This window comes from Xyrauchen texanus, chromosome 39 (genome assembly GCF_025860055.1).
Source record: "Xyrauchen texanus isolate HMW12.3.18 chromosome 39, RBS_HiC_50CHRs, whole genome shotgun sequence".
Taxonomy (NCBI): domain Eukaryota; kingdom Metazoa; phylum Chordata; class Actinopteri; order Cypriniformes; family Catostomidae; genus Xyrauchen; species Xyrauchen texanus.
In genome coordinates this window covers 6,988,598-7,016,103 of record NC_068314.1, presented here as the reverse complement: position 1 = coordinate 7,016,103, position 27,506 = coordinate 6,988,598, and the positions used below count along the sequence as shown (strand labels likewise).

Sequence of the window (27,506 nt, the reverse complement as noted above, 5' to 3'; positions counted from 1 at the left end):
TATTTAAAACGGTTTGATCTAGATTTTATATATATATATAGAGAGAGAGAGAGAGAGAGAGAGAGATCATAAAGTTTTAAATTGGTCTGGAAACTTTAAAATTATTTGAAAATTTCACTCTGTGCAGTGAAAAATATTGAATGCATAGTTTTCTCATGTTTAATTCAAAACCAAAAGTTTGGTGTGTTCGGGGTCAGGAAAATCACTAATAAAGTGAGATTAGTTTTAGAAGCCATTATAAAAATACAAAGTGCCAGAAAGAGGAAAATAGGGGGAAAATAGGCAAATTTAATTGCTTAAGACTCACATCAAGTACAACAGATGTTCAATACTGCTACAATAGTTAAATATGATCAAGGGGAAAAAACGTAATAAACAGAGAAGGAACGAAACAAGACATCATTGCTTGTAAGCTAAACAAATACACCAAAACCATTTTTATCAATAACACAGAATGATTTAAACTTTTTAAAGAAACAAAACAAATGACTATTTAACAGAGTAAAAAAAAGATTGAAAAATGACGTTGAGTTTAGCTGATTTTTTCCCCAAACACAAAGATACTTAGCGAGTAAGGGAGCATTTAACTAAAATAATGGAAAAGGTTTAAAAACCAACATTGCACACAGCACAAAATCCATTCTTCAAAATGTACAAGGCATTAAGCAACTTGATTTGCCGTCAATGAGAAGGCAGTTGCATGTGCAGTCTTCACAATTCTGAACGCTGGAGGAATGCAAATCAAAAGTGAAAATACTACCAAAAAAAAAACAGTGAAATTCTATTGACATCTCATCAAATGTTATTGTATCTACAATGAGAAGATTTAGAACACCTCTTTAACATTTCATTCCTGCTAATTCTGGTGTCAAACTAAATTACAAATTAATTTCAAAATGAATGTGTCAGTTAAAAATGTATTTCTGCGACTGCATCACGAGAGTGTCCTTAACATGGCTAAAAAAGTTTGTATGTTTGTTATGATCCATGAGTACAGCCTGAAAACACTAATCTTATAGTAATAAACAAGCACTCAAAAAAGTAAAGAGATGAGTAAACAATATATTCCAGGATCCATTTTCTAGAGAATCTGAATATACCAATCCTAAACAGACTTTATCTTTTATTAAACTATGTAAATCATCTAGCCTGTTACCTTGAAGAATTGCTCCAGGTTCAGGCTGAAGTATAGTTCGGTTTTCTGCATGCCGCTACATCTCGCACACAGTGCACAGAACGCAAATTTCGTCATTGGCACAGTAGTGTGCATCCATTGAACACATCCTTATAAGCTTGCGGTTAAAAGAGTATACTTTGAAAGGTTGTGCACGATACAGAACGACACATAGAAAAACAAAGTATATCCTAACCTTTATATACAATTTGTGCTCTTATCAACACGATGCCAAAAATAATTCAGACAACAAATTCGTTGACAGAAATCCACTTACAATAAAAGAAATGCATTGTAAGGGTGAAGCCATTCACACTTTTTGTTTTGACATACTGCGAGACGAGTCTAAACTACTTTCTGTTGCAGAATTTATTGATAGAACTTAAGTTGTATTTAACCCAGAACATTTCTTTAAATAGCTGAAGTTGTTTTAGTTCATAGCTCTTTTTAGCACCAAAAGACAATAAATTTGCCTTTCAGAATAGTAAAACATAACAATACTGTACTTCGCTTTTTCGCGTGCCGCTATGTTTCGCACACAGTGCGCAATACACAAATTCTGTCCTCAAAACTATGTTTATGATCTAGCCTGTTACCTTAAAGAATTATTCTAGGTTAAGGCCAAAGTATAGTTTGGTTTTCCACATGCCACAACATCTCGCACATAGTGCGCATGACGCAAAATTAATTATCAGCACAGTAAACGCAAACAGTCCACGTGCAGCCCAGATGTCCGAGACTTGGCGAGTCTGTGTCTTATGCATCCGCAATTGATTGTACTAAAAAAGTATCGCAAAGAATCCATAGTGCACATGCGTTGAACGCATCAGTATGGGTTTGCGGTAAAAAGAGCATACAATTAAAGGCTGTGCGCGAGACGGAACGGCACACGGAAAAATTTGTTGACAGAAATCCATTTACAGTGTAAGTCATGCATTGTAAGGGCTGTAGCTGTTAACACGTTTTGTTTTTATAAACTGCGAGACAAGCTATTGATAGAACTTAATTTGTACTGTATTTAACCCAAAACACTTCTTTAAATAGCTGAAGTTACGTTTTAGTTTCGTAGCTCTTTTCAGCACCAGAAGACAATAAACTAGCCTTTCAGAAAAGCGAAACAAATAACAATACTGTTGCCTAATTATATTTTATTTGCAACCGACAACATGACTAGAAGACACCCTGTTAGCATGGGTGTGAGTTCGCCATTCACGTAAACATTTCTACTGGATTTCACCTCACATTATGACACTAATACAGAGTATGCCAGTTTTGAAAATTGTGTGCACATAACGCTTTGTGAACGTATATAGATTGTGGGTAATAATTTACAATACCTGAGACCTGAATATGAGATGCATTTCCTGTTTTGGTTTTATCAATATGTTTTTTTTTTTTATTTCCCTTTCTATTATTATCATTGCACTTGAAGTGATCCGGGAGCTCAGTTTCTGATTTGTTAAAGAGTGTAAGCATTTAAGCTTCATTCCAGTTTTGAATCTAATGTACGTCAGTTGCAGATCATGGCTGGTGTTTGTTTAAGAGATACTCTTAGAGGTAGGGTTATATATTGTGCAACATTTGGGCATTGATTTTCTATATTGGTTTATAAGTGGAGACGTAACATTGCACAAAAGAAACTTTCCACGATAGAACAAACCGAAAACTGCAATGAGCTCATTGATCCAATGGTGGCACAATTTGGTACAGACATTTAGCAATGCTTTTCAGAAAAGCAGATATGTGCAGGAATGGGTTGAAGCCATTCCCAAGCCATTTTATGCTGTGCACGCTCCATTAGCTTAATGGTGAATCAGCAGTCCACTCAAGTAAAGCAACTCTTCTGGTTTTCACACACAACTAAAATCGGTTCTAATGGGTTCCAGTCTTCAGAGAAAGTAAATGGTTTCTACAAAAAGATTTGCATGACAATCACCACAGCTTCATATCTGGCGGTATTAAGGTAAAGCTTTGATGGCGTTGGGGACCAATTTGGCCTACTAAACGGTCCTCTTAAAAATGTGTGTCATGGTTAGAACACTGTTTTCCAATGTAAGGAGTTAAATTGAAAACGTCCTTTTTGGGTGAACTATTTTTGGGTGAGCTATTCCTTAAAGGAAAATTCCAGGGAGGAGTTGAAAATATTTGTTGTGGTAATCAATAACATGCCAAAAATGCTGTTGATTGAGCTCAACTTGTACTGAACCCAGAATATTCTTTTGAAGTATGCTTCTGGCCTAAAAGATCTTCCATATCAAAACATGATCATCTCTAATGCGGTGATTGTGTTCATGTGGCTCTTGAATTAAGGTTTTACCTTATAAGAGTGGAGTGTCCTTGATAAGACCTAGTGCAGCTTGCTTTTTTAAGTGCTGTTCAGGTGGTTAAAGTGACAAACACTCTTAATACATGGCAATAAGTGCAGCATGAAGAAAGGTACAAGATAAAACAGAGGTCACCGTTATCAAAATCACAAGGCAAAAAGGGGTGGTTTGGCTTGGCAAGGCAGGTTTGTTTGAGGGCTGTCCCAAACCAAAGGCAAACATTGGTTGAGGCGAGGTGAACTTGCTGGATTATATACAAAACGATCCCTCTTTATCCATCTTATAACAGGGATATCATCAACAAACACCTGGTATCTACGTCATTTGAGAATTTCTTCTCCTAAATCCTCAAGAAGTACATGACTCACATTATGGCAACTTATTAACAGCTGTGTAAGGTAAGTCAACAGCCATCTGCCATTAGTCACCATTCTAATTCTCTTAAAGCCAATTCCTGAAGACCAGCACATTTACAAAAAGAAACAATAGAATTACATTATCCTGCAGACACAATGCAATGGCTTGTTGAACAAACAAATGAACGGTATCCAAACGGATCTGTGACATCATACTCTTGACACTCTATCGATGGTCATAAATCTTCTTAATCTGAACAAGGGCAAATCAGGTTAACAGAACGAGGTTGATCTGATTGACTTTGTCCATCAAGAATATGAGGCAAAGATGAAGTGTGCAAATCAATATTCCCCTTTATGTCTTCTGTGGGTCGGGGGAGAGAGGGCCAGGTGTGTTGGTGCCGTCTGAAGTATGCACTGGTACAGTGAACTGGGAGGAACTCAGGACAGAAGGAAACTGATACATGAAAAAGAAGAGACACTGAAAGATTGGAAGTATTTTTACTGGAATTTTGTTATTTTATTGTCAGACTTTGAGCATCTCAATGTGCCCTAGGGCATTTTCACACTAGAGTTTTTGGCATGAAATAAAGTCAGATTGACTTCAGAATTTGAAACATTTGGTTTGTTTGAAAACTGTTTTCCGAACTTCGCTGTGCACCAAGGGCCCACACAAGAGTCGACTTGAAAACGGTCTGGGTTATGATTCATCTGGACAGAGGCTGTGCCTATACAATACTATCTCGATATTAATTTTTCTCACGATATTGCAACATTTCAATAACGAAATAGGACAAAAACACATAAAATTAGATTTTTAAAAGCCTGATCCAAACCATATACTAAGGTGGTTTGGAATCTGATTAAAATCAGATTTTTGTTAATGCGTCTTAGTCCTAACAGTCAGATTGGATTTCATGAGGGTATTTTCATGTGGGACATGTTGTTTCATCAGGGATTGCCACGAGAAGACATATACTGTGTTCCAAATATCCTCACAGGCCACTTGGAAGGGAAAACAATAATGTTGGCCAAACTCTAAGATCGTTACAAGAGAGTTTTCAATAAAAATTTACTTAATAAGCGAGTTCAGAATAACCATTTTATTATACCTTTCAGCCCTCCTACAGTGGAAGGTAAAGTCTATGTGGGGAATAGGGCATAAGGATGATCACTTCTGAATGGAATGCACCCATTTGTCATGTACATGTTACAGAGTAGACAAAGCAGAGCAAAGCTCTTTTTAAATAATACAGACGTTGGCTTTACCCACCCAAAGAGATGCGCTAAGGTCCGGTAACCCAAACCAGTTGCGAGCGACCACAATGTAATAACGCATTGAATGTCTCACGCTAATATGGGATGCTTGAGCATTTTATTGGCTTAACACAGGGGGTCCTCTTCAAGAGTCTCGCTGCCTGAGCCTTTCATGCTTCAATATGGGACACAAAGCCTTCAACATGAGACATTTCGCTGCCCACAATAATATAGAACAATAGGCATCCCATTTGCAATGTTGTTATTTTGGCCAAAATACAGGATGTCCCAGCTAAAATGGGACAGTTGTAAACTCGAGCAGGAACAAAAATGTTATTTGCCTCCTATCCATTTTTTTTAAGCCATTGTCTATGATGTATGTGTTAATATTTGGACACTGCCCTCATGTTAAACATTAACAAATGTCAAAACATCCATTGCTACACAGGACTGTTGACAGCCCTAATGCACAGCTTTCCGCAAGAACAGATTGATGGTGCAAAACGTATTGCGGTTTGAATACAAACAATATAATATGAAAAGAGACCTCTGAGAATAAGGGAGGTGCAATCGAAGTGTGAAAACGCCCAGAATGGGTTTTGATGAGATTTAATTTTATATTGTATTATATGGTGGATAATTTGAATTTGAGCGACTGACCTGAAAGAGTGTATGCGTGCCTTGTCTTCGGGCAGGGCTGAGGGGTGCAACTGGACTGAGCGTGCTCCAGAAATGGATATTGGATAGAAGTGGACTAGGGGTGAGAAGCAGCGGCGTCTGCAACAAACACAAACTTTTTTCAGACTTTTACTCAAAGGGGATTTTTTTTTCCAGTACGCATTCATTAAGAAGAACTCTCCATACACTCATAAGCATCATACCACAAATCATTTGGAAGAGGCATAACCTCAACATATAAAGGTTTAATTAAAAGTATTTTAACGAGATTTTAAAAAGCTATTAGAATTAATCAAAGGGCAAGGGTTCTGCAATTCATGAAAAACTATAAATAATAGATTTAAATTAAAGAATATATAATCTTTCATCTCGCAGAACACGCAGCAGGAGGTGTTTCTTTGGGGTGAGCTGTATGAGTGCTCATATATGCAAAGATTGGGAAGCCTTAACGAGGTGATCAATCAAAGTAGCATCCAGCTAAACCTCACCATATGATTACATTCAAGTAATAACCAATGAGTGTCTTGAAATCCCCCCAACCACCTCAACGGAGTTCCACTGGATGAAGTGGTGCACTACTGTCCTCTAGTGCCTTTAAAATGTAAGAACGCTCAAAACAACCTAGTGGACTCTGATGGTGTGTTTCCACCTTATTTGCAGTGTAAATCTAACTAAAGTTTAAAAAAGAAATGTGTGTAAATGTATAACAATATTTATTGTTTAATATTACCCTGGATTTACTTTTAAAAGAAAATGGTCACCACTGCTGTGATGGGGATTCAAATACAGCTGCTGAGGGAGCAACAGGAAATTAGGCATCATTTCTCTTCTGTCTGTAGTAACTAATCTCTTTTTCCTCTTTTGGTGTTTTTGTTTTCCCATTTTGGTATTGGAGCATATGGAGAATGCAAAAATGATATTTTCTGCTGTCCAAATGCTTTTTGGTGCCAATGTATATCCTGGTTTGATGTGCCATGCTTATAAATTATACCCACGTGGACAAAAGAAAACAGTGAAACTAGGATTGGCAATACTTAATGTGAAATGGAATAGATGACCTTTCATGGGGTTTGTCAGGGAACTGCAGATGGTCTGTGATCCTTAAGAATCAAAATCTTAAAAATTAAGCATATCCTTGTACATCTAAGAGCAGGAAGGTCAGGAGATCACTTACCTGCAGGAATGCTGGGGTCAGAGAGGCCATAGGGAGGGAGGGGCTGGATAGATTGAGAGGGCTCAGGTCAGAGCTGGTCACCACCAGAGCGGGCATCAACTCCAAGCCTTTGGGTTTCTTAGACTTCCCACTATGACTGCTGGGTAAAGATTGTGACATATCAGAAGCTGGTACTTTGTCCTTGAAAACAAAGAAGGGCTGGACCTGAGACGCCAAGAGAGAGAGAGATAAAGCGAGGCAAATTTGAAAATGTGTTTTTTTTACAATATATTATTCTTCATGTAGCAGACACATTATTATATAAGGCGAATACATAGGTCATTGACAAATGTTGTCTAATGGTTGTTCAATGTGATAAAAAAAGGAATCTTTTGAAAATCTTGCTTAAAACCTGTGTCAAGTTCGTAGAAATGTAATCTTTGTTGGTCCGTCTTAGTTTAATAAATGTTAGAATTCTTTTTTTTTTTTTAGAGCATTAATCATCATGTAAAAGGTATTCAATTCCTAAAAACAAATACAAATAATAATACAAATTAAAACATATTTTTCATGGTAAAACATATTTTTTAAAAGTCGTGAATATTTGAGATTCAAATATCAAGAAGATTTCTTAGTGTTACTCCATTTGACCTATACAAATGTGCTTTCTCTAAATAATACCAACTTCACACACAGTCATGAGTGTCTAAAGTGGCCTTCTCTATTTTTTATTTATTTTTTTTTTCATGTCAAATGACAACAAAATGGCTACCTAAATGTTGGTTACACCACCTGACTTTGTATTGTTAGACAAAAGTTTTTATTGTATTAATAACATTTTGACTGCTTAATTAAGACATAAAGGATTATTCCAAACAGCTTATGACAGCATTTCTTTTTTAAATGTTCTGTTTTTAAGACTTTTTACTTAAATGTCTCCAGATGGTTACACCACTTAGACATTTTTTATTTCTTTTAATTTAAGAAATAATTAATAAATACATACTTAGTTTAAAACATGTTCATCACAGTAAAAGTGTATTCAAGTAATTGCTTTGTTTAAATTGCATTTTTAAAGTAATTTTTAATAACGTAATCCAGCCAAAAAAAAGTGAGCACAACGTCATTGACCCACATACAGGACGTTCTTGTGTTCAAAAACAACAGGACTGAGAACAATAGAATTAGTACAAAATAAAATGCATCTTGAGATAAATTTTAATGCCCAGGCTTGTCTCAAGTCCTCCATAAACTAGGCTAGCTGGAAATAATTTTACCTACTGCTTTAAATATGGAAAAAATACAAAAAAAAATGAAAACAAATTTATTTGGAGAAGCAAACAGACATAAGATTTGTATTTATCTTTAATTATTTTTAGAGAAATCCAACATAATTTTATTTCTGGATTATACAGGGATAATTCACCCAAAATGAAAATGCTCTCATTATTTACTCAACCTCATGCCATCCCAGATGAGTATGACTTTCTTCTAAAAAACACAAAAAAGATTTTAGAAAGTAGATTTCAGAGCTGTAGTTCCATACAATGCAATCGAATGGTGACCAGAACTTCAAAGGCCCAAAAAGCAGTATAAAAGTAATCCATAGCACTCCAATGGTTCAATTTATATCTTCTGAAGCGATAAAATAGGTGTGGGTGAGAAACAGATCAATATTTAAGTCCTTTTTTAACTGTAAATCTACACTTTCACTTTCACATGGGGTGTGGAATTGACTTTCAAAGATGGCTTGAATATTGACTTAAATATTGATCTGTTTCTCACCCACACCTATCATATCGCTTCTGAAGATATGGATTTAACCACTGTAGTTGTGTGGGTTACTTTTATATCTCCTTTATGTCATTTTTGGACCTTATGATTTCTGGTTACCATTGACTTACATTGTGTGGACTTACAGAGCTGAGATATTCTTCTAAAAATCTTAATTTGTCTTAATCTTAAATCTTAATTTAAACGATGAGAGAATTTTCATTTTAGGGTGAACTATTCCTTTAAAACGATTTGACAAAAGCATAAGAAAAATAAACTTGATTTAATTTTTCTCACCCTGTTGGCAAATACTTTTCTTGTTTAAAGCAAAAATCTCTCTGAAATAAGACTACACATCTTACATCACTTTGCTCTTCAAATAAATGTATCTTGTTTTAAGGATGTTTAAACATTTTACTGGACAACAACACAAAAGTACCACGCAAGAAAATTATTTTTGCAATGCTGGCATCAGCACTGTCACACCTGCAGCTGTGAATCTGAAGGCTGGGAGGAGATGGACTCAATTTCACTGTCAATCACCAGCTCATGTGAATCCGTCATCGGAGAAGAAGATGGTGATTCAGAATGAGGGAGAAGTGAAGAGGAGATTCCTGAGAGTGGGAAGTCGGTCATGGAATTCTCTGTGGAGGGACTCTCCACAAATGCACACACTACTTGAGGGATGCCTGTCTGTTTGGTCTGGGGATCTGCTGGAGTGTGCAGCTTGGCTTGAGCAGGGTGACCGGGAAGTTCAGACCTCTCTGATGTGGACAGTATGGTTTGTCTGCTCTGATTCATGGTCCCAAATTTGATGACGGAGTGTGGCTGGGGCGACTCCTGAAATGTTTTTTTCTCCATGAGCTTCTCTCCTGGGTTTTCGATCTTGATGGATTTGAAGAGCTGCGTTCCTGACTGCAGAGAGTTCAGAGTGAAAGATGTGTACAGGCCGGAGTGGATGTAGTCATTCCGACTGGATACTTTGGACTGGCCTGGTAGTCCACTGATCCGATCCGGGGCTGCTTTGCTGTCTTTATCCCTGGTGATGTTTGCAGGTTCGTCAGTAAGGGGCAGAGGCCCACAAGAACTCCCGTCTGCACTCTCTGTTCTAGCCATAAGGTCACCCTTTAGGATATCAGGGTATGACACAAAACGATACACAAACTTCTGGCCATTTACTTTTTTGATGATGTTCTGTGGGAGGAATTGAAAAAACTATTAAAAAATAATATTTAAAATAATACTAATTTGTTGTACAACCCCAATTCCCCAAAAGTTGGTACAATATGCAAAATGCCAATAGAAGAGCAATTTCTTCATGTGCTTCATGTTTTACCTAATCAACAGCATTGCATTCTGAAGATACAAACTTTTTTCTGCAATTGATGCTTGCAACACATTCCAAGAAATTTGAAACAGGGTCAATTTAGGAGAAAAAATAACCAGATGAGATGAAATGTGAAGTAGGTAATGATATAAGGGTGGGGCAATCGTGTTCCAGTATATAAGGAGCCTCCAAAAAAGCCTAGTCCTTAAAGAGCAAGGATAGGTCGAGGCTCACTAATAATCCATCACTTTGAGAATGATGTTCCCGATTTTGGGCATTTCATCCTCAACTGTGCACAATATAGTTGAAAGTAGGGCTGCACAATTTGGGAAAAATTTCATATTCCGATTATTGAAGTTAATATTGCAATATGCGATTGCGATATAATAAACAAAATGTATCATGAGTCAACTTGCTTGGTTATCAAGGAAAATGCACAAATAGATTACTGACAATGCTGAAATGTGTATTTTTCAACTCAAACATAAAAACTAGCAACAACAACAACTATAAATGCAGTGTTTTCAATAAAAATATTTTTACAAAATTAAATAATATCTTTGCATTACTGCAAACTTGTTATTTTCACAATATTACACCTAAATAAAATAGAACAATATATAAGAACATACGAATTTTTACGAAAATAAGATTATCCAAACAATCAGGGACATTTACGCAGGATGTAACATGTACTTTATAAAAACTCTTTTGAAAAGGAAACTGGATATAAAAGTGTGGTTCACTCAATCAAACCACTAGAACTGTTGTTGTTGTGTGTATACACACACACACACACACACACACACACACACACACACACAAAAACACAAACACACAAACACACACATTCTATTGTTGTTGTAATTTTAATTTTCACATAAGATTGATCTTATGATGATCTCATCAATTATGCAAACAGCGCGGGTAAGAGACGAGAGTCTCCGTGTTAGAGTGCGCATCAGCCGGCGGAACTTCAAATCTCTCCCGGTCTCGACTCCCACTCAGATTGTGTCTCTTCCACGACTGGTTGAAGCAGCTCTGACCGAACCGAGAATGACAGTTTTGGAGTTTGTGTTTATTTACATGGCATGCTCCCATATTATATGAACTTTAATTAAATATAAAATGAAGATATATCGCAAAGCTGTGATCTGTGTTTGTGTTATTTTTTTCTGGCCACCAGTTCAGTGTCGGTCTGCTCGGCATCTACAGTGAGGAAAATAAGTATTTGAACACCCTGCTATTTTGCAAGTTCTCCCACTTGGAAATCATGGAGGGGTCTGAAATTGTCATCGTAGGTGCATGTCCACTGTGAGAGACATAATCTAAAAAAGAAATCCAGAAATCACAATGTATGATTTTTTTAACTATTTATTTGTATGATACAGCTGCAAATAAGTATTTGAACACCTGTCTATCAGCTAGAATTCTGACCCTCAAAGACCTGTTAGTCTGCCTTTAAAATGTCCACCTCCACTCCATTTATTATCCTAAATTAGATGCACCTGTTTGAGGTCGTTAGCTGCATAAAGACACCTGTCCACCCCATACAATCAGTAAGAATCCAACTACTAACATGGCCAAGACCAAAGAGCTGTCCAAAGACACTAGAGACAAAATTGTACACCTCCACAAGGCTGGAAAGGGCTACGGGGAAATTTCCAAGCAGCTTGGTGAAAAAAGGTCCACTGTTGGAGCAATCATTAGAAAATGGAAGAAGCTAAACATGACTGTCAATCTCCCTCGGACTGGGGCTCCATGCAAGATCTCACCTCGTGGGGTCTCAATGATCCTAAGAAAGGTGAGAAATCAGCCTAGAACTACACGGGAGGAGCTGGTCAATGACCTGAAAAGAGCTGGGACCACCGTTTCCAAGGTTACTGTTGGTAATACACTAAGACGTCATGGTTTGAAATCATGCATGGCACGGAAGGTTCCCCTGCTTAAACCAGCACATGTCAAGGCCCGTCTTAAGTTTGCCAATGACCATTTGGATGATCCAGAGGAGTCCTGGGAGAAAGTCATGTGGTCAGATGAGACCAAAATAGAACTTTTTGGTCATAATTCCACTAACCGTGTTTGGAGGAAGAAGAATGATGAGTACCATCCCAAGAACACCATCCCTACTGTGAAGCATGGGGGTGGTAGCATCATGCTTTGGGGGTGTTTTTCTGCACATGGGACAGGGCTGACTGCACTGTATTAAGGAGAGGATAACCGGGCCATGTATTGCGAGATTTTGGGGAACAACCTCCTTCCCTCAGTTAGAGCATTGAAGATGGGTCGAGGCTGGGTCTTCCAACATGACAATGACCCGAAGCACACAGCCAGGATAACCAAGGAGTGGCTCTGTAAGAAGCATATCAAGGTTCTGGCGTGGCCTAGCCAGTCTCCAGACCTAAACCCAATAGAGAATCTTTGGAGGGAGCTCAAACTCCGTGTTTCTCAGCGACAGCCCAGAAACCTGACTGATCTAGAGAAGATCTGTGTGGAGGAGTGGGCCAAAATCCCTCCTGCAGTGTGTGCAAACCTGGTGAAAAACTACAGGAAACGTTTGACCTCTGTAATTGCAAACAAAGGCTACTGTACCAAATATTAACATTGATTTTCTCAGGTGTTCAAATACTTATTTGCAGCTGTATCATACAAATAAATAGTTAAAAAATCATACATTGTGATTTCTGGATTTTTTTTTTTTAGATTATGTCTCTCACAGTGGACATGCACCTACGATGACAATTTCAGACCCCTCCATGATTTCTAAGTGGGAGAACTTGCAAAATAGCAGGGTGTTCAAATACTTATTTTCCACACTGTATCGTCACCTGATTTCCATGCTGAACACCGGAAACTCACATGACATGACCACACGTGCCACTCCCTAAACTGAGACTGACTGGTCATCTTTTTATTAGCGGTGTTGAAAATGGGCAAACAGCTCTCAGAAAGAATGGGCTGTCATGTCCACACATGCACTTATTTATTTAATAAAATCACAGCATTTGCCGTTATATAATCGCACAGGTTGACATCGCGATTGCGATATGATTAATCGTGCAGCACTATTTTGGAGCTTATTTTGCTCGCATCAAAAGCGGAATGAAACACAGGTCAATTATCCACACGGCTTAATCGTAGCAGCATGAAGGCAGAGCAGGTGCGGTAATTTGCAGACAGGTCTCAACCGCACAAACTATTTTAAATGCGCATGTGAACCAATAAGATTTGCAGCTGTGATCGCTAAACCCGTTTGAATGCGGTATAGAATTGTCTGTTGCAAAACTCTTACTGTATGTCTCAGTGATGAAACTAGTTTAAAACAAACAGCCCTTCATTCTAAATGGCACTGACAAAGAAAACAGGAGAAAACATCAAATAGAAGGCTTTTCAATTCTAAAATCACAACACACAAACATTTACTATGGATTTACAGTAGTAACACTTACTGTACTGTATTGCCTATGGTAGTTGTGGCAGAAAAACTTTCTAAACATATTTAAGACAGCTGTTTTTTTCATTACAAAAATACCATACTTCTTTATGTGTAAGCACAGCGTAGTTCTAGCGGGAAGACTAGCAGCATGTACATCATCGCACCATTAGCTGGGTAATTCCCAGTCAATCACATGTAAGCCATTGCTTTATAAGTCTGCTCACAATCCATCACATTGCTGTTTCAGTGTGCTAACGCGGCAACCTCCACCACCCCACCATCAGTTGAGTCCCATCCTGCACGGGGGTAAGCTCCTCACCCCTGCCTCCTATCTCCGGCAGGATATGACGGTTCCGAGTCCTACAACTTCAGACCGCCAGACGGGGCCTACGCCAAAGAGAGAGATTACTTTTCTGTTTTATATTCATAAAATAAATTTCATCTTCAATTTCACTCAAGGCTGCGAGTCTTCCTGATAGAAATAGAAACTAACTATGGTAGTGAGGAGCCATGCATGGGTTTACCTATGATTACCATGAACTATAACAAATATAATTGTTAAAACTATGGATACTAATCGAAGATCTATGGTGCATTTTCATAATTATGGACTAAGCTATCAGTTTTCCATCTGTGTAAAATCTGTACTCTTGTAATGCTTTCTGATTGTTTTGTTTGCCTTCAGAAATTCCAAGATATGACTGCAGTTCATCTGTAAAGAAGACCCAACTTAGTCACACTGTCAGAATATTTCAATTTAGCCATTTAGAAGTAAACCAACAGCATGGATGCTGTAAAGGCATCCATGCCAAATAATGAAAGGGCTTACATTTCGAAGTAGCTTTTGTGCTTAAGCTACAAAAATCATGCTATATTCCAAAAGAGAGTGGAAGTTTTCACAAAATGTGTTTTGAACAAGATGTCTCTCAGCTGTTCTCTATGACGCATCTCTATTAGCACAATGCTTATGATTTGAATCATGGTATATTTGCATATATAACTATTTAAAGTTTACATTTGTAAATACATGCAGACATTTTTGAATATCGGGTGATTGTTGTACTATGCCCATGTTTTTGAATTATACACGAACATCATTTGTATTAACATAATTTACATTTCTTGAAGTTTATTGTATAAAAGACAAAACAATAATTCTTTACTGATCTGTATGCATACAACAATTCTTCTTTGAATAATGTATATTATTGGTATATGGCTGTGATTTAATAATATAATGGGTAATTTTTGGATATGTAATTTTTATGTAATTTGTGTCCATCTCTATCTCCTGATATATACACGTAGATTCTTGATAACTTGTCTTTATTACTTTATTAATATATGTGAATGCCGGTATACCAAATAAAGAGGCAATATATGTCTATAACATTAAGCAAACATTTGTATATTTATAAGTCAATTCTATTAGTACAAATGCAGTAAATACTCCCTCTTTATAAATGGAATCATGTGCGCTATTGTTAACGTGACACTGATGATGATGTAAATCGAACTGAGAACTTTTTTCACTTTTGGGCCTCTCAATAAACTAAAACATTTTAAGACTTTTTCTATACATTATGTGCGAGCTTCCCCTCTCTTTTGGACTAGCCATTTAAAAATTGGGTGTTTATTTTTTCCACAGATGTTACTGTTGTTAATATCATAATTTCATCTGCATCCCAACCTCAAAATCAATGATGTACTGTCAAATGTGCATTTCAATGACATAACATGTAATATTACTTGCATGGGTGCTTCCAAAGCAGGTGCTGGTGCAACATTTTCAAAGGGCCTTTTGAGGGCACAAATAAACCCTGATGTGTCCCAGGCTGATTTAATCTATTCTTTGACCAACACGCATTAAAGAAACTTGCAGGCACTGAAAGACATGTACAAATTTTGGAGCAACATATACTGCCATCAAGAGACGTACCTGCATTTTCCAGCAGGACAATGCCAGACCATATACTGGCTGGATTACAACTGCATGGCTGCGTAATCAGAGAGTACAGGTGCTAGATCTGCCTTCCAACAGTCCTGACCTGTCTACAATTGTCTCCAATACTGTCCCAACTCTTTTGGAACTGGGGTTGAACATAATACAGTTGGAATATAAAAAACAAACAATTGTTCAAACAAATCAACTGGATGAAAAAAAAAAAAACAACATCATTGCACACCCTCACATGTTCGTTTTTAACAGCCAATCAGTGGCGTTCTCCTTCCCACTCTCACTTTTGACCAAACAAAACAACATGCAATTAAGTAAATTAACCTGACTTGAGAGACCACGAGGAATGTGGAGAAACGATAGCCCTTGCCAGGGGTGCCACGATGAGGCTTAAAGATGCCATGAGCTTGCCAAACCACAAACATGCGACTTCCACTCAGGAACAAACTCCTGCTGACTTACTTAATGCTGCCCACTGCGGTAACAGACGCACAACCCTCTTTTTAGTTCAGAGCAGCGGACACCTGATTGCAGTGTGTTTACAATAACAAAGAAACCACAGGAGAGCAGGAGTGTGTGTAGGTGGTGAGAGGGCCAAACCTAAAAATTGCAATAAACATATGGCCATTTAAAAATAGGACAACAGGAAACAAAAACGGCCACCTACTTTGTCTTGCCAAGGCACATTTTATGTATCTCTTTATCTGAGATTAGAATTAGGGTGTCCCAAATCATAGTATGTGAACATTTTTGTCCCAAAGTTGCCCGGATGGTCTACTATTTCCAGTAGATTTACGAAGTGTGGAACCATGAACACTTTTTCGTCTAATATGACCCACAATACCTTGCTCGACGGAAGAAGAGTTTGACTGTTCGCATCAGAACTACAATTGCCATATGTGAAAAACTACAAACATGGCGGTGAGACTGATGGTGCATCTTCACTTCATCACGTTTTTAAATGATAACATTGCATTGGTTCAACAGATGAGAAACTATTTGTTCTAGCTGTCGTACGAAGACGCTGATCGCCTCATTAAATTGCGAAAGATCAAGGGCTCCATTTCCATTGATCAGAAACGTTTATGAGTGATTAATAATCCTCATCTTACATCATGCATTCTTTTCTATTGTATTTGTACTGGTTGCCATGCTGTGTGTTCTTCAGAGCTTCTTTCTTTATAAATAATCTTAAGTGTCAGCACCACAACCATTAAAAATGGGAATATCCCAAACAGAAAATGAACAAAATGAAAACAATTGTCTGTTCTCATTTTATGTTTTTCATTTATTGCATTACTGAAAAATAGCAAAGGACTACAGATTCTCTTTCAGGGGACTGTTGTAATGATGTAAATAGTATTTGACACTGACAATGGAAAAAATAAGTGGTCCAGCACAATTTCATTCAAGTGTTCTGTCTTTCTGACTTAGTAAAACAATAAAGTTAAATAGTTTGATTAAATAGATGGTTCAATAGACCAATAAAAAATAGTCAAAATGAAATGAGGAACATGTATGTCATGATAACTGTAACCGGATGATTGACAGGTCATTGTACGGTGACAGGACACATGTAAAAATGCGTCCGAGGGGTCTTTGGTTTCAAGATGAGATTTTATGATGAGAAAGTATGTCCTAATTACTTGTTCCCTTTCTAGCTACACACTAAAGAGTAGACACTTTCCATCACAAAAAAGTGCACTCTTTAAGTGCATAGTACAAGTACATTGGGATGCTGCCTATATTCATTTCACTCTTTGTTAAAGCTACACTACAGAACTTTGGGTTCTCTAGTGACATCTGTGGTTGAAGCCAGTAATTGCAAATAGCTTGCAAAGGAATATTTTATGTCAGTTATGAGGGTTTCTGCAGGTTTTATGAAGACTTTAAGACCTCAATTTAAGACCAACTAAAGAAAATTTAAGGAATCAATGTGTGTGTGTGTGTGTGGGGGGTTATAATAAATGTGTATATATATATATATATATATATATATATATATATATATATATATATATATATATAATTAGGTAAGTGATAGCAAAGTGATAGCAAGTAAAATACTTCACTGTCTTACCAGACTCGCACATGTCAGTCGTATTTTTATCCCTGGCAGTTTAAAACGTCATTTGTATTTAAGGTTAGATGCATAGGGAGTTTTGATTCTGATGGTATAAGTTCATAAGCTTCGATGACAGGTGTCAGACGTTCAGCAGCACCAAATAATTTTCCATATTCACATGCAGTCATTTTCAATCACATTTGCTCGCAAGGTAGAGACCTGTTTTTACATTGTTGCATGATGTTTTTTTAGCAAATGTGATCAACCTTGCTAACAGTGTCAAATGTGACATAAAAAGCTCATTGAGCTTACTCAGATACTTACCCGCAATGCTCGAATTCGGCCGGCAATGCAGTACCTGCAATGATGCGCAATTCCAGGCACAGAACCGAACACTATTGAATATTGCAACTTGATGAGGGGGGAATTTAAGTTACACAATTATATCATATCTAGCATTCCCATCTCAATTGGTAAGCCATTTATTCAGTATGTATATGATTAATATAACATGTAAAAAACATGTACAAATATAGCATGTTTAATATAAGGGAGTTGTTTTACAAAGATAATTGTGTTAAACAGAAATATTTTCAAATGACCTTGTGTGAATTTATCAGTGTTAGAGAGGGGGTACGCGAAAGGATGTTAATTATTTGAAGAAGGTACGCCACTGTAAAAATTTTGGGAACCACTGGTCTATGCAATGCACACAATAAAACTGTAAACTAAAAGTAAATAAAGAGGATACAGTAATGAAGGTGATGAAATATACCTTAATAATATGCAGAAATATACGATCAATGTAACAATAAAAATAAACAGTTTCCTTAATGTGTTTCTTTGGCAGAAAAGAGGACAGAGTTTTCAACATAAATGTATTATGCAATTGCTTACTAATTACATTTTATTCATTTTTAACAAAATAAATATATAAAATAAAATCTTGCGTAGCATTTTATAATGGATTTTCATACTTTAGTATTGAAAGTCTGGGTCTAGGACGAGGCTAAATTGTTAATATATCTACGTAAAGAGCATTTGAAAAGTACCAGAAATAAGTTTTCAAGTCTGTTTTAATGTGTCAGACTTGAAATCTGTTTGTTTTAATAAATATCACACATCCCACAATTGTTGTCAAACGCCACTGGTTGTCGGGTATCTTGTAACCACATATGAAGCACCAAGTTTGAATATGCAGAAGTGAAAATGAGATTTTAAAGCTACATGGAAGGTGTAACATTTCAGTGAATAACGACTTACATTTGGGTCTGTTCCTCACACAAAGCTCCCGTTTGACTTCTGAAGTCTATGAACTACTTTAATGGGGCTGGGTTTTTTTATTTCCCTAAAGCTTGAGTCTCTGTGGTCAATGTATGCTTTTGTTGAATGGAAGGAGCAGTATTAAGTGTGAACATTCTTCAAAACATATTTTTGTGTTCTTCTAAAGAAAGAACGACATGAGGATGAGTAAATAATGACTGAATTTCATTTTGGTGTTCATTTTTTGAACTGACAAGTCTTCTCTGCCGAGTCATTTCAGAATACAGTGTTAGAGATAATACACACCTTGTCATAGTAGTAACGCAGAGCCCGGCTGAGCTTGTCGTAGTTCATACTGGGTTTGTTCTTGCGGGCGCCCCACAATCTGGCCACCTCTTCCGCCTGCAGAAGTTTGAACTCTCCATCCTCATTGGTCCAGCAGATGAGCTGGTCATTGTTGGAGTCCAGCAGAAGCTCCAGTAGGAACTGCCACAAGGTCACCGAGCTGTCCATGTTCTCCGTTACTGAGAGAAGAGGGGAATGTTACACAATTCAGTTTACGCTCACAGTCTGTATGACACACGTCAGGAAAATATCCTGACAAAGGCTGAAAGATAAGCGATTGAAGTATGGCAGCAATAATCTCAAAATGGCTAATTTTTGGCCAATTAATGAACCTAATTTTACCATTTTGAGATTATCATCAACAGCTGATAACTGTGTCCCGCTAGTTAGTCATTCCATTGAATATTCAACAGGATAGTGCACATTTCTTTTTGTGAATTTTAAGTTGTTCAAAAGAAGTGTAATTCTATGTACATCTTATTTGATATATATTATATCAGCTGTTTTACACTCTAGATTTAGCATTAAAATATACATTGGTGGCCAAAAGTTTGGAATAATGTATAGATTTGCTCTTATGGAAAGAAACTGGTTCTTTTATTCACCAAAGTGGAAGTCAACTGATGACAATATATAGTCAGGACATTAATAACGTAAAAAATTACTATTACAATTTTTAACTTCTTAAACTTCTTCAAAGAGTTCTCATCCAAAAATCCTCCACATGAAGCAATTACAGCTTAGCAGATCCTTGGCATTCTAGCTGTCAGTTCAGATGCTCAGGTCAAATTTCACCCCGCGCTTCCTGTAGCACTTGCCATAGATGTGGCTGTCTTTTCGGGCACTTCTCACACACCTAACAGTCTAGCTGATCCCAAAAAAGTTAAATGGGGTTAAGATCCATAACACTCTTTTCCAATTATCTGTTGTCCAATGTCTGTGTTTCTTTGCCCAATCTAACCTTTTCTTTTTGTTTTTCAAAAGTGTCTTTTTCTTTGCAATTCTTCCCATAAGACCTGCACCCCTGAGTCTTCTCTTTACTGTTGTACATGAAACTGGTGTTGAGTGGGTAGAATTCAATGAAGCTGTCAGCTGAGGACATGTGAGGCATCTATTTCTCAAACTACAGACTCTGATGTACTTATCCTCTTGTTTATTTGTAAATCTGGCCTTCCACATCTCTTTCTGTCCTTGTTAGAGCCAGTTGTCCTTTGTCTTTGAAGACTGTAGTGTACATCTTTGTTTAAAACCTTCAGTTTTTTGACAATTTCAAGGATTGTATCCTCATTGATTGACTGACGAGTTTCTAAAGAAAGCAGTTTCTTTTTTGCCATTTTGACCTAATATTGAACCTAAGACATGCCCGTCTATTGCATACTGTGGCAACTCAAAAACAAACACAAAGATAATGTTAAGCTTCATTTAATGAACCAAATAGCTTTCAGCTGTGTTTGATTTTCAATTTCAATTTGTAATTAGTTGCTTAGGTCAAACTACAGGCTTAACAGACCAAATACTGAGCAACTATTCTTCAGTCCTAAAAGCAAGAAAAATATACACTCCATATTTAATATGGTACTGGTTTCAGAGTAATCCTGGCATTGCTGGTAAGTGCAAACTGACTGTACATAAAGGTGTGTGTGTAAGCTGCTTAAATTAAAACAAAATCTGCCTTGACTCATCCAATATCCAGGAGTTGCCAAAAAGAGAGAGAAAAAAAAATGCAATCTCACAGAACATAAATGTACAAATATAGAAACACATAGGCGAGACATGAAAACAACTTTCAGACTGTAGGAGAGGAGATCTGGGAAAATAAAACTTCACGAGTTAAAGCCAAAGTGAACATAGATATCATCACCATAATAATAATTTAAGTAAAAAATTGAGGTATAAATAGGTGGTCACATTTTTAAGTATCCGTTAGTATTTCTATTTGATCCAAGATTTCACATTAAGTTAGGTTGCTGCATGCTCATAATCATTGCAGCCAATATTATCAATTTAACACTTTAAAATAAGGTGCTATTTGTAAATGTTAGTATACTGTATGCAATTAACAATATAATTTTCACATACATTAATAATTAGTTAATGTTAATTTATAATAAATGTATTTGCTCATAAGCTCATGTTAGTTCATAGTGAATTAATTAATGTTAACATATACAACTTTTAATTAAAAAAGTGTATTAGTGTATGTTGTAATTAACATGAACAAATATTAATAAGTACCGTAAAAGTATTGTTCATTATTAGTTAATGTTAACTATAATGTAGTTAGCTGAGGTTACAACGAATGCAACGATAATGATACCAATTTTATGTTTTTGTTAAATATTTAGCTACACCTTAGTTTATTTACCACATTACCACCTCATAGGTAATTTAAACAGATGGCGGCCACAGATTACACTGGCGGCCAAATGTTTGGAATAATGTACAGATTTAGCTGTTTTGGAAGGAAATTGGTATTTTAATTCACCAAAGTTGCATTCAATTGATCGCAAAGTATAGTCAGGACATTACTGATGTAAAAAAACAGCACCATCATTATTTGAAAAAAAATATTTTTGATCAAATCTAGACTGGCCCCATTTCCAGCAGCCATCAATCAAACACCTTATCCTTGAGTAATCATGGTAAATTGCTGATTTGGTACTAGAAATTCAATTGCCATTATATCAAACAGTTTAAAGCTATTTGGTTCGTTAAATGAAGCTTAACGTTGTCTTTGTATTTGTTTTTGAGTTGCCAGAGTATGCAATAAACTGGCATGTCTTAAGGTCAAGTCAAAAACGGCAAAAAAGAAACCGCTTTCTCCAGAAACTCATCAGTCAATCATTGTTGAGGAATGAAGGCAGACACAATGCTTGAAATGAAAATGCCATACAAAGGTGTACACTATAGTCTTCAAAGACAAAGGACAACTGGCTCTAACAGGGACAGAAAGAGTTGTGGAAGGCCAAGATTTACAACTAAACAAGAGGATAAGTATATCAGAGTCTCTAGTTTGAGAAATAGATGCCTCACATGTCCTCAGCTGACAGCTTCATTGAATTCTACCTGCTAAACACCAGTTTCAAGTACAACAGTAAAGAGAAGACTCAGGGGTACCGGCCTTATGGGAAGAATTGCAAAGAAAAAGTCACTTTTGAAACAGAAAAACAAAAAGAAAAGGTTACAGTGGGCAAATAAACACAGACGTTGGACAACAGATAATTGGAAAAGAGTGTTATGGATCTTAACCCCATTGAGCTTTTGTGGGATCAGCTAGACTGCATGTGCCCGACAAGACAAGTGCCATCTATGGCAAGTGCAACAGGAAGTGTGGGGGTGAAATGTCACCCCAGTATCTGGACAAACTGACAGCTAGAATGCTAAGGATCTCAAAATAGTTTAAGTAGTTCTGAATTGTAATAGTAATTTTTCATGTTATTAATGTCCCGACTATAAATTGTTAAATGCCACTTTGGTGAATAAAAGTAACAATTTCTTTCAATAAGAGCAAAATCTGTACATTATTCCAAACTTCTGGTCGCCAATGTCCCTGAAAGAGCTTGGCCTTAAATTATCATCATGGCTACTTTATAATTCCTCTTGTAGTTCAAAACTGGGATGTTGCATGCTGATGTTCATTAATATGACACTAGTTAAATCTCTAACTCTCTTTGTGCATTTATGTCTTAAACTAATGTTTAAGACAAAATCTAGTTCTACTCCTAATATATCATCTTACATCAGTGTATACTGTATCCAAACCAACATATTATAATATCAAAGCTTGGCAGAACTGTAAAATTGAGTTGCCTACAAAATATTCAATAAAAGAAACCTTATACTCGCATCAGAATATGTGTAGTTGTGCATTAATATTTAAGGAAACAATTATGTCTTTATAAATTCACTAATAAAGTGAATTATTAGAACGAATTGCAACATTTTTTGGGTTGTTTATGGCTGCTAATGCAAGACATTCACGTCAATTCAACCACATTTTAATCGTGCAGACAGGTCAAAGTACATAATTTACGATTCTTTTCAGTCCACAAATTCCTCTGGTATAATAATAAAGTAAAAACAAACCTGGCTGTCCAACAAATGAAAACTGCAACCTGTTTTGTTAGAACGTTAGCATAGAGCTGTCTGTCAAACTCACCTGAGAGAGGCTTTGTGTTCTCCTGAGGCAGTTTTGGCAATTAAAGCAAAAAAAATAACAAAATAAAATACAGAATGCAGAAACCCGTATGTTTACATCGTGTTAAAATATGTGGTGGCCAGCTAGCTTAGCGCACTAGCCTGCTAGCTAACGGAGACTAATCAAAGTTCGGACTCATTGAGCAAACACGAGTTGATTTAAACGCGGATTTAACGCTGTTTTCTGCTGTATTTACAAACGAAAACGACTAAAAGAGGCAGAGAAAGAGACAAAGGAAACGCAAAGGTAACTGTCTTTCCATCTCACGTACTCTTATTTTTAGCTGCAGCCACAAAAAACAGGAAGCAACACGCATCAATACCACCAGATAAGAACACTTTCACTCTGACAGAGCATACAAACACTTAATAATAAGTAAGAGTTCATAGATGTGTAATAAATGAGGTCCAGTCCGTTTGAGGTGGTTCAAGCGTAAGTATCCTCCATATGAAAGTTCTACAACTCGAGCAAGTGAAATATAGTTTAAGCATGTAAGATCTCATGTGTGCCTCGGTCTCCTTCCATGCCACAAATAATCAAGATCGATGCTTTTTAAATACTGTCTATTCAATTGTTTAAAGAACCAATACAGTACAACTACTGTGACGATAGATAGATAGATAGATAGATAGATAGATAGATAGACAGACAGACAGACAGACAGACAGACAGACAGACAGATAGATAGATTTGCTGTCCCCTCAAAATAACTCAACACACCCCCATTAATGTCTAAACCGCTGGCAACAAAAGTGAGTACACCCCAAACTGAAAATGTCCAAATTGGGCCCAAAGTGTCAATATTTTGTGTGGCCAGCCCACCATTATTTTCCAGCACTACTTTAACCCTCTTGGACATGGAGTTCACCAAAGCTTCACGTGTTTCCACTGGAGTCCTCTTCCAATCCTCCACGACGACATCACAGAGCTGGTGGATGTTAGAGACCTTGTGCTCCTCCACCTTCCGTTTGAGGATGCCCCACAGATGCTCAATAGGGCTTAGGTCTGGAGACATTGGCCAGTCCATCACCTTCAACCTCAGCTTCTTTAGCAAGGCAGTGGTCATCTTGGAGGTGTGTTTGGGGTCGTTATCATGCTGAAATACTGCCCTGCGACCAAGTCTCCGAAGGGAGGGGATCATGCTCTGCTTCAAATCAAATCAAATCAAAATCAAATCACTTTATTGTCACACTACCATGTACACAAGTGCAACAGTAGGTGAAATTCTTGTGTGCAGTTCCGAGCAACATAGCAGTCATGACAGTGACGAGACATATACCAATTACAATAAACAACATACTTACACAAAACAATTTACATATCAAATGTACACATACTTACACAAAACAATTTACAAATCAGATGTACACATACTTACACAACACAATAATTATATACAATGCAGAATATAGAACAGAATATACAATACAATAAGTGGGAGTATATGAAATATATATGTGTATATATATATATAGCAGTTGTATTGAGGAGAATATGTTGACAGTCCAGTGTGAGATTATAGCTGAATAAAGTGCAGTGCTAATTATTGATCCTGATAGATCAAGAGTTCAACAGTCTGATTGCTTGGGGAAAAAGCTATCATGTAGTCGGCTGGTGCAGGTCCTGATGCTGCGATACCGCCTGCCTGATGGTAGCAGTGAGAACAGCCCATGACTTGGGTGACTGGAGTCTCTGATGATCCTCCGAGCTTTTTCACACACCGCCTGGTGTATATGTCCTGGAGGGAGGGAAGCTCACCTCCGATGATGTTCCTGGCAGTTCGCACCACCCTTTGCAGGGCTTTGCAGTTGTGCGCGGTGCTATTGCCATACCAGGCGGTGATGCAGCCAGTCAGGATGCTCTCTACAGTGCTGGTGTAGAACCGTGTGAGGATGTGGTGGTTCATTCCAAACTTCCTCAGCCGTCTCAGGAAGAAGAGGCGCTGGTGAGCCTTCTTCACAACGGCCTCAGTGTGGACGGACCATGTGAGTTCCTCAGTAATGTGGACACCGAGGAACTTGAAGCTGCTGACTCTCTCCACCGGTGCTCCATTGATGGTGATGGGGCTGTGTTCTCCGTCTTTCTTCCTGAAGTCCACAACAAGCTCCTTGGTTTTACTGACGTTGAGGGAGAGGTTGTGCTCCTGACACCAGCGTGTCAGAGTGTGCACCTCCTCTCTGTAGGCTCTTTCATCATTGTCAGTGATCAGACCTACCACCGTCGTATCGTCAGCAAACTTAATGATGGCATTGGAGCTATGTGTTGCCACGCAGTCATGTGTGTACAGGGAATACAGGAGTGGGCTGAGAACACAGCCGTGCGGGGCTCCAGTGTTGAGGGTCAGTGATGAGGAGGTGTTGCTGCCCATTCTAACCACCTGACGTCTGCCTGACAGGAAATCCAGGATCCAGCTGCACAGCGAGCTGTTTAAGCCCAGAGCCCGGAGTTTCTCATCAAGCTTGGAGGGCACTATGGTGTTGAATGCTGAGCTGTAGTCTACAAACAGCATTCTCACATATGTGTTCCTTTTTTCCAGGTGGGAGAGAGCAGTGTGTATTGTAGATGCAATGGCATCATCAGTGGAGCGGTTGTTGCGGTAGGCAAACTGCAATGGGTCCAAAGAGGGGGGCAGAACAGAGCAGATGTGATCTCTGATTAACCTCTCGAAGCATTTGCTGATGATGGGGGTCAGAGCAACAGGACGCCAGTCATTTAAGCATGTGATTATAGCTTGCTTCGGTACAGGCACAATGGTTGATGTTTGTCACAGTACATGTTGGCATTCATGGTTCCCTCAATGAACTGTAGCTCCCCAGTGCCGGCAGCACTCATGCAGCCCCAGACCATGACACTCCCATCACCATGCTTGACTGTAGGCAAGACACATTTGTCTTTGTACTCTTCACCTGGTTTCCGCAACACACGCTTGACAACATCTGAACCAAATAAGTTTATCTTGGTCACATCAGACCACAGGACATGGTTCCAGTAATCCATGTCCTTAGTCTGCTTGTTTTCAGCAAACTGTTTGCAGGCTTTCTTATGCATCATCTTTAGAAGAGGCTTCCTTCTGGGACGACAGCCATACAGACCAATTTGATGCAGTGTGCGGCGTATGGTCTGAGCACTGACAGGCTGACTCCCCACCCCCTCAACCTCTGCAGCAATGCTGGCAGCACTCATACGTCTATTCCCCAAAGACAACCTCTGGATATGACGCTGAGCACGTGCACTCAACTTCTTTGGTCGACCATGGCGAGGCCTGCTCTGAGTGGAACCTGTCCTGTTAAACCGCTGTGTGGTCTTTGCCATCGTGCTGCAGCTCAGTGTCAGGGTCTTGGCAATCTTCTTAGAGCCTAGGCCATCTTTATGTAGAGCAACAATAATTTTTTTCAGATCCACAGAGAGTTCTTTGCCATGAGGTGCCATGTTGAACTTCCAGTGGCCAGTATGTGAGAGCGATGACAAAAAATTTAATACACCTGCTCCCCATTCACACCTGACACCTTGTAACACTAACGAGTCACATGACACTGGGGAGGGAAAATGGCTAAATGGGCCCAATTTGGACATTTTCACCTAGGGGTGTACTCATTTTGTTGCCAGTGGTTTAGACATTAATGGCTGTGTGTTGAGTTATTTTTAGGGGACAGCAAATTTACACTGTTATACAAGCTGTACACTCACTACTTTACATTGTAGCAAAGTGTCATTTCTTCAGTATTGTCACATGAAAAGATATAATCAAATATTTACAAAAATGTGAGGGGTGTACTCACTTTTGTGAGATACGGTCGGTCGGTCGATAGATACTGTAGGTATATACACTCACCTAAAGGATTATTAGGAACACATGTTAAATTTCTCATTAATGCAATTATCTAATCAACCAATCACATGGCAGTTGCTTCAATGCATTTAGGGGTGTGGTCCTGGTCAAGACAATCTCCTGAACTCCAAACTGAATGTCAGAATGGGAAAGATAGGTGATTTAAGCAATTTTGAGCATGGCATGGTTGTTGGTGCCAGACGGGCCGGTCTGAGTATTTCACAATCTGCTCAGTTACTGGGATTTTCACGCACAACCATTTCTAGGGTTTACAAAGAATGGTGTGAAAAGGGAAAAACATCCAGTATGCGGCAGTCCTGTGGGCGAAAATGCCTTGTTGATGCTAGAGGTCAGAGGAGAATGGGCTGACT

At 38.0% G+C, this 27,506-nt stretch overlaps 1 protein-coding gene across 3 annotated transcripts; it reads right to left on the bottom strand.

The window, feature by feature from the left end:
• Window positions 1–4,176: 4,176 nt before the first annotated feature.
• LOC127632649 (ETS domain-containing protein Elk-4-like) lies at window positions 4,177–23,877 on the bottom strand. Of its 3 annotated transcripts, XM_052111355.1 has the most exons (6): window positions 23,268–23,877; window positions 19,070–19,287; window positions 9,202–9,909; window positions 6,964–7,167; window positions 5,772–5,888; window positions 4,177–4,311 (listed from the first exon to the last, which is right to left on the bottom strand). In XM_052111355.1, exons 2-6 carry the CDS (start codon window positions 19,274–19,276, stop codon window positions 4,210–4,212), a joined length of 1,338 nt encoding a protein of 445 aa, XP_051967315.1. In that variant the 5' UTR covers window positions 19,277–19,287; window positions 23,268–23,877; the 3' UTR covers window positions 4,177–4,209. The 3 variants fall into 3 exon arrangements, with proteins under 3 accessions (XP_051967315.1, XP_051967317.1, XP_051967316.1); XM_052111357.1 differs by lacking the exons at window positions 4,177–4,311; window positions 5,772–5,888 and having other exon boundaries at window positions 6,970–7,099; XM_052111356.1 differs by lacking the exons at window positions 4,177–4,311; window positions 5,772–5,888 and having other exon boundaries at window positions 6,979–7,102.
• Window positions 23,878–27,506: the final 3,629 nt, after the last annotated feature.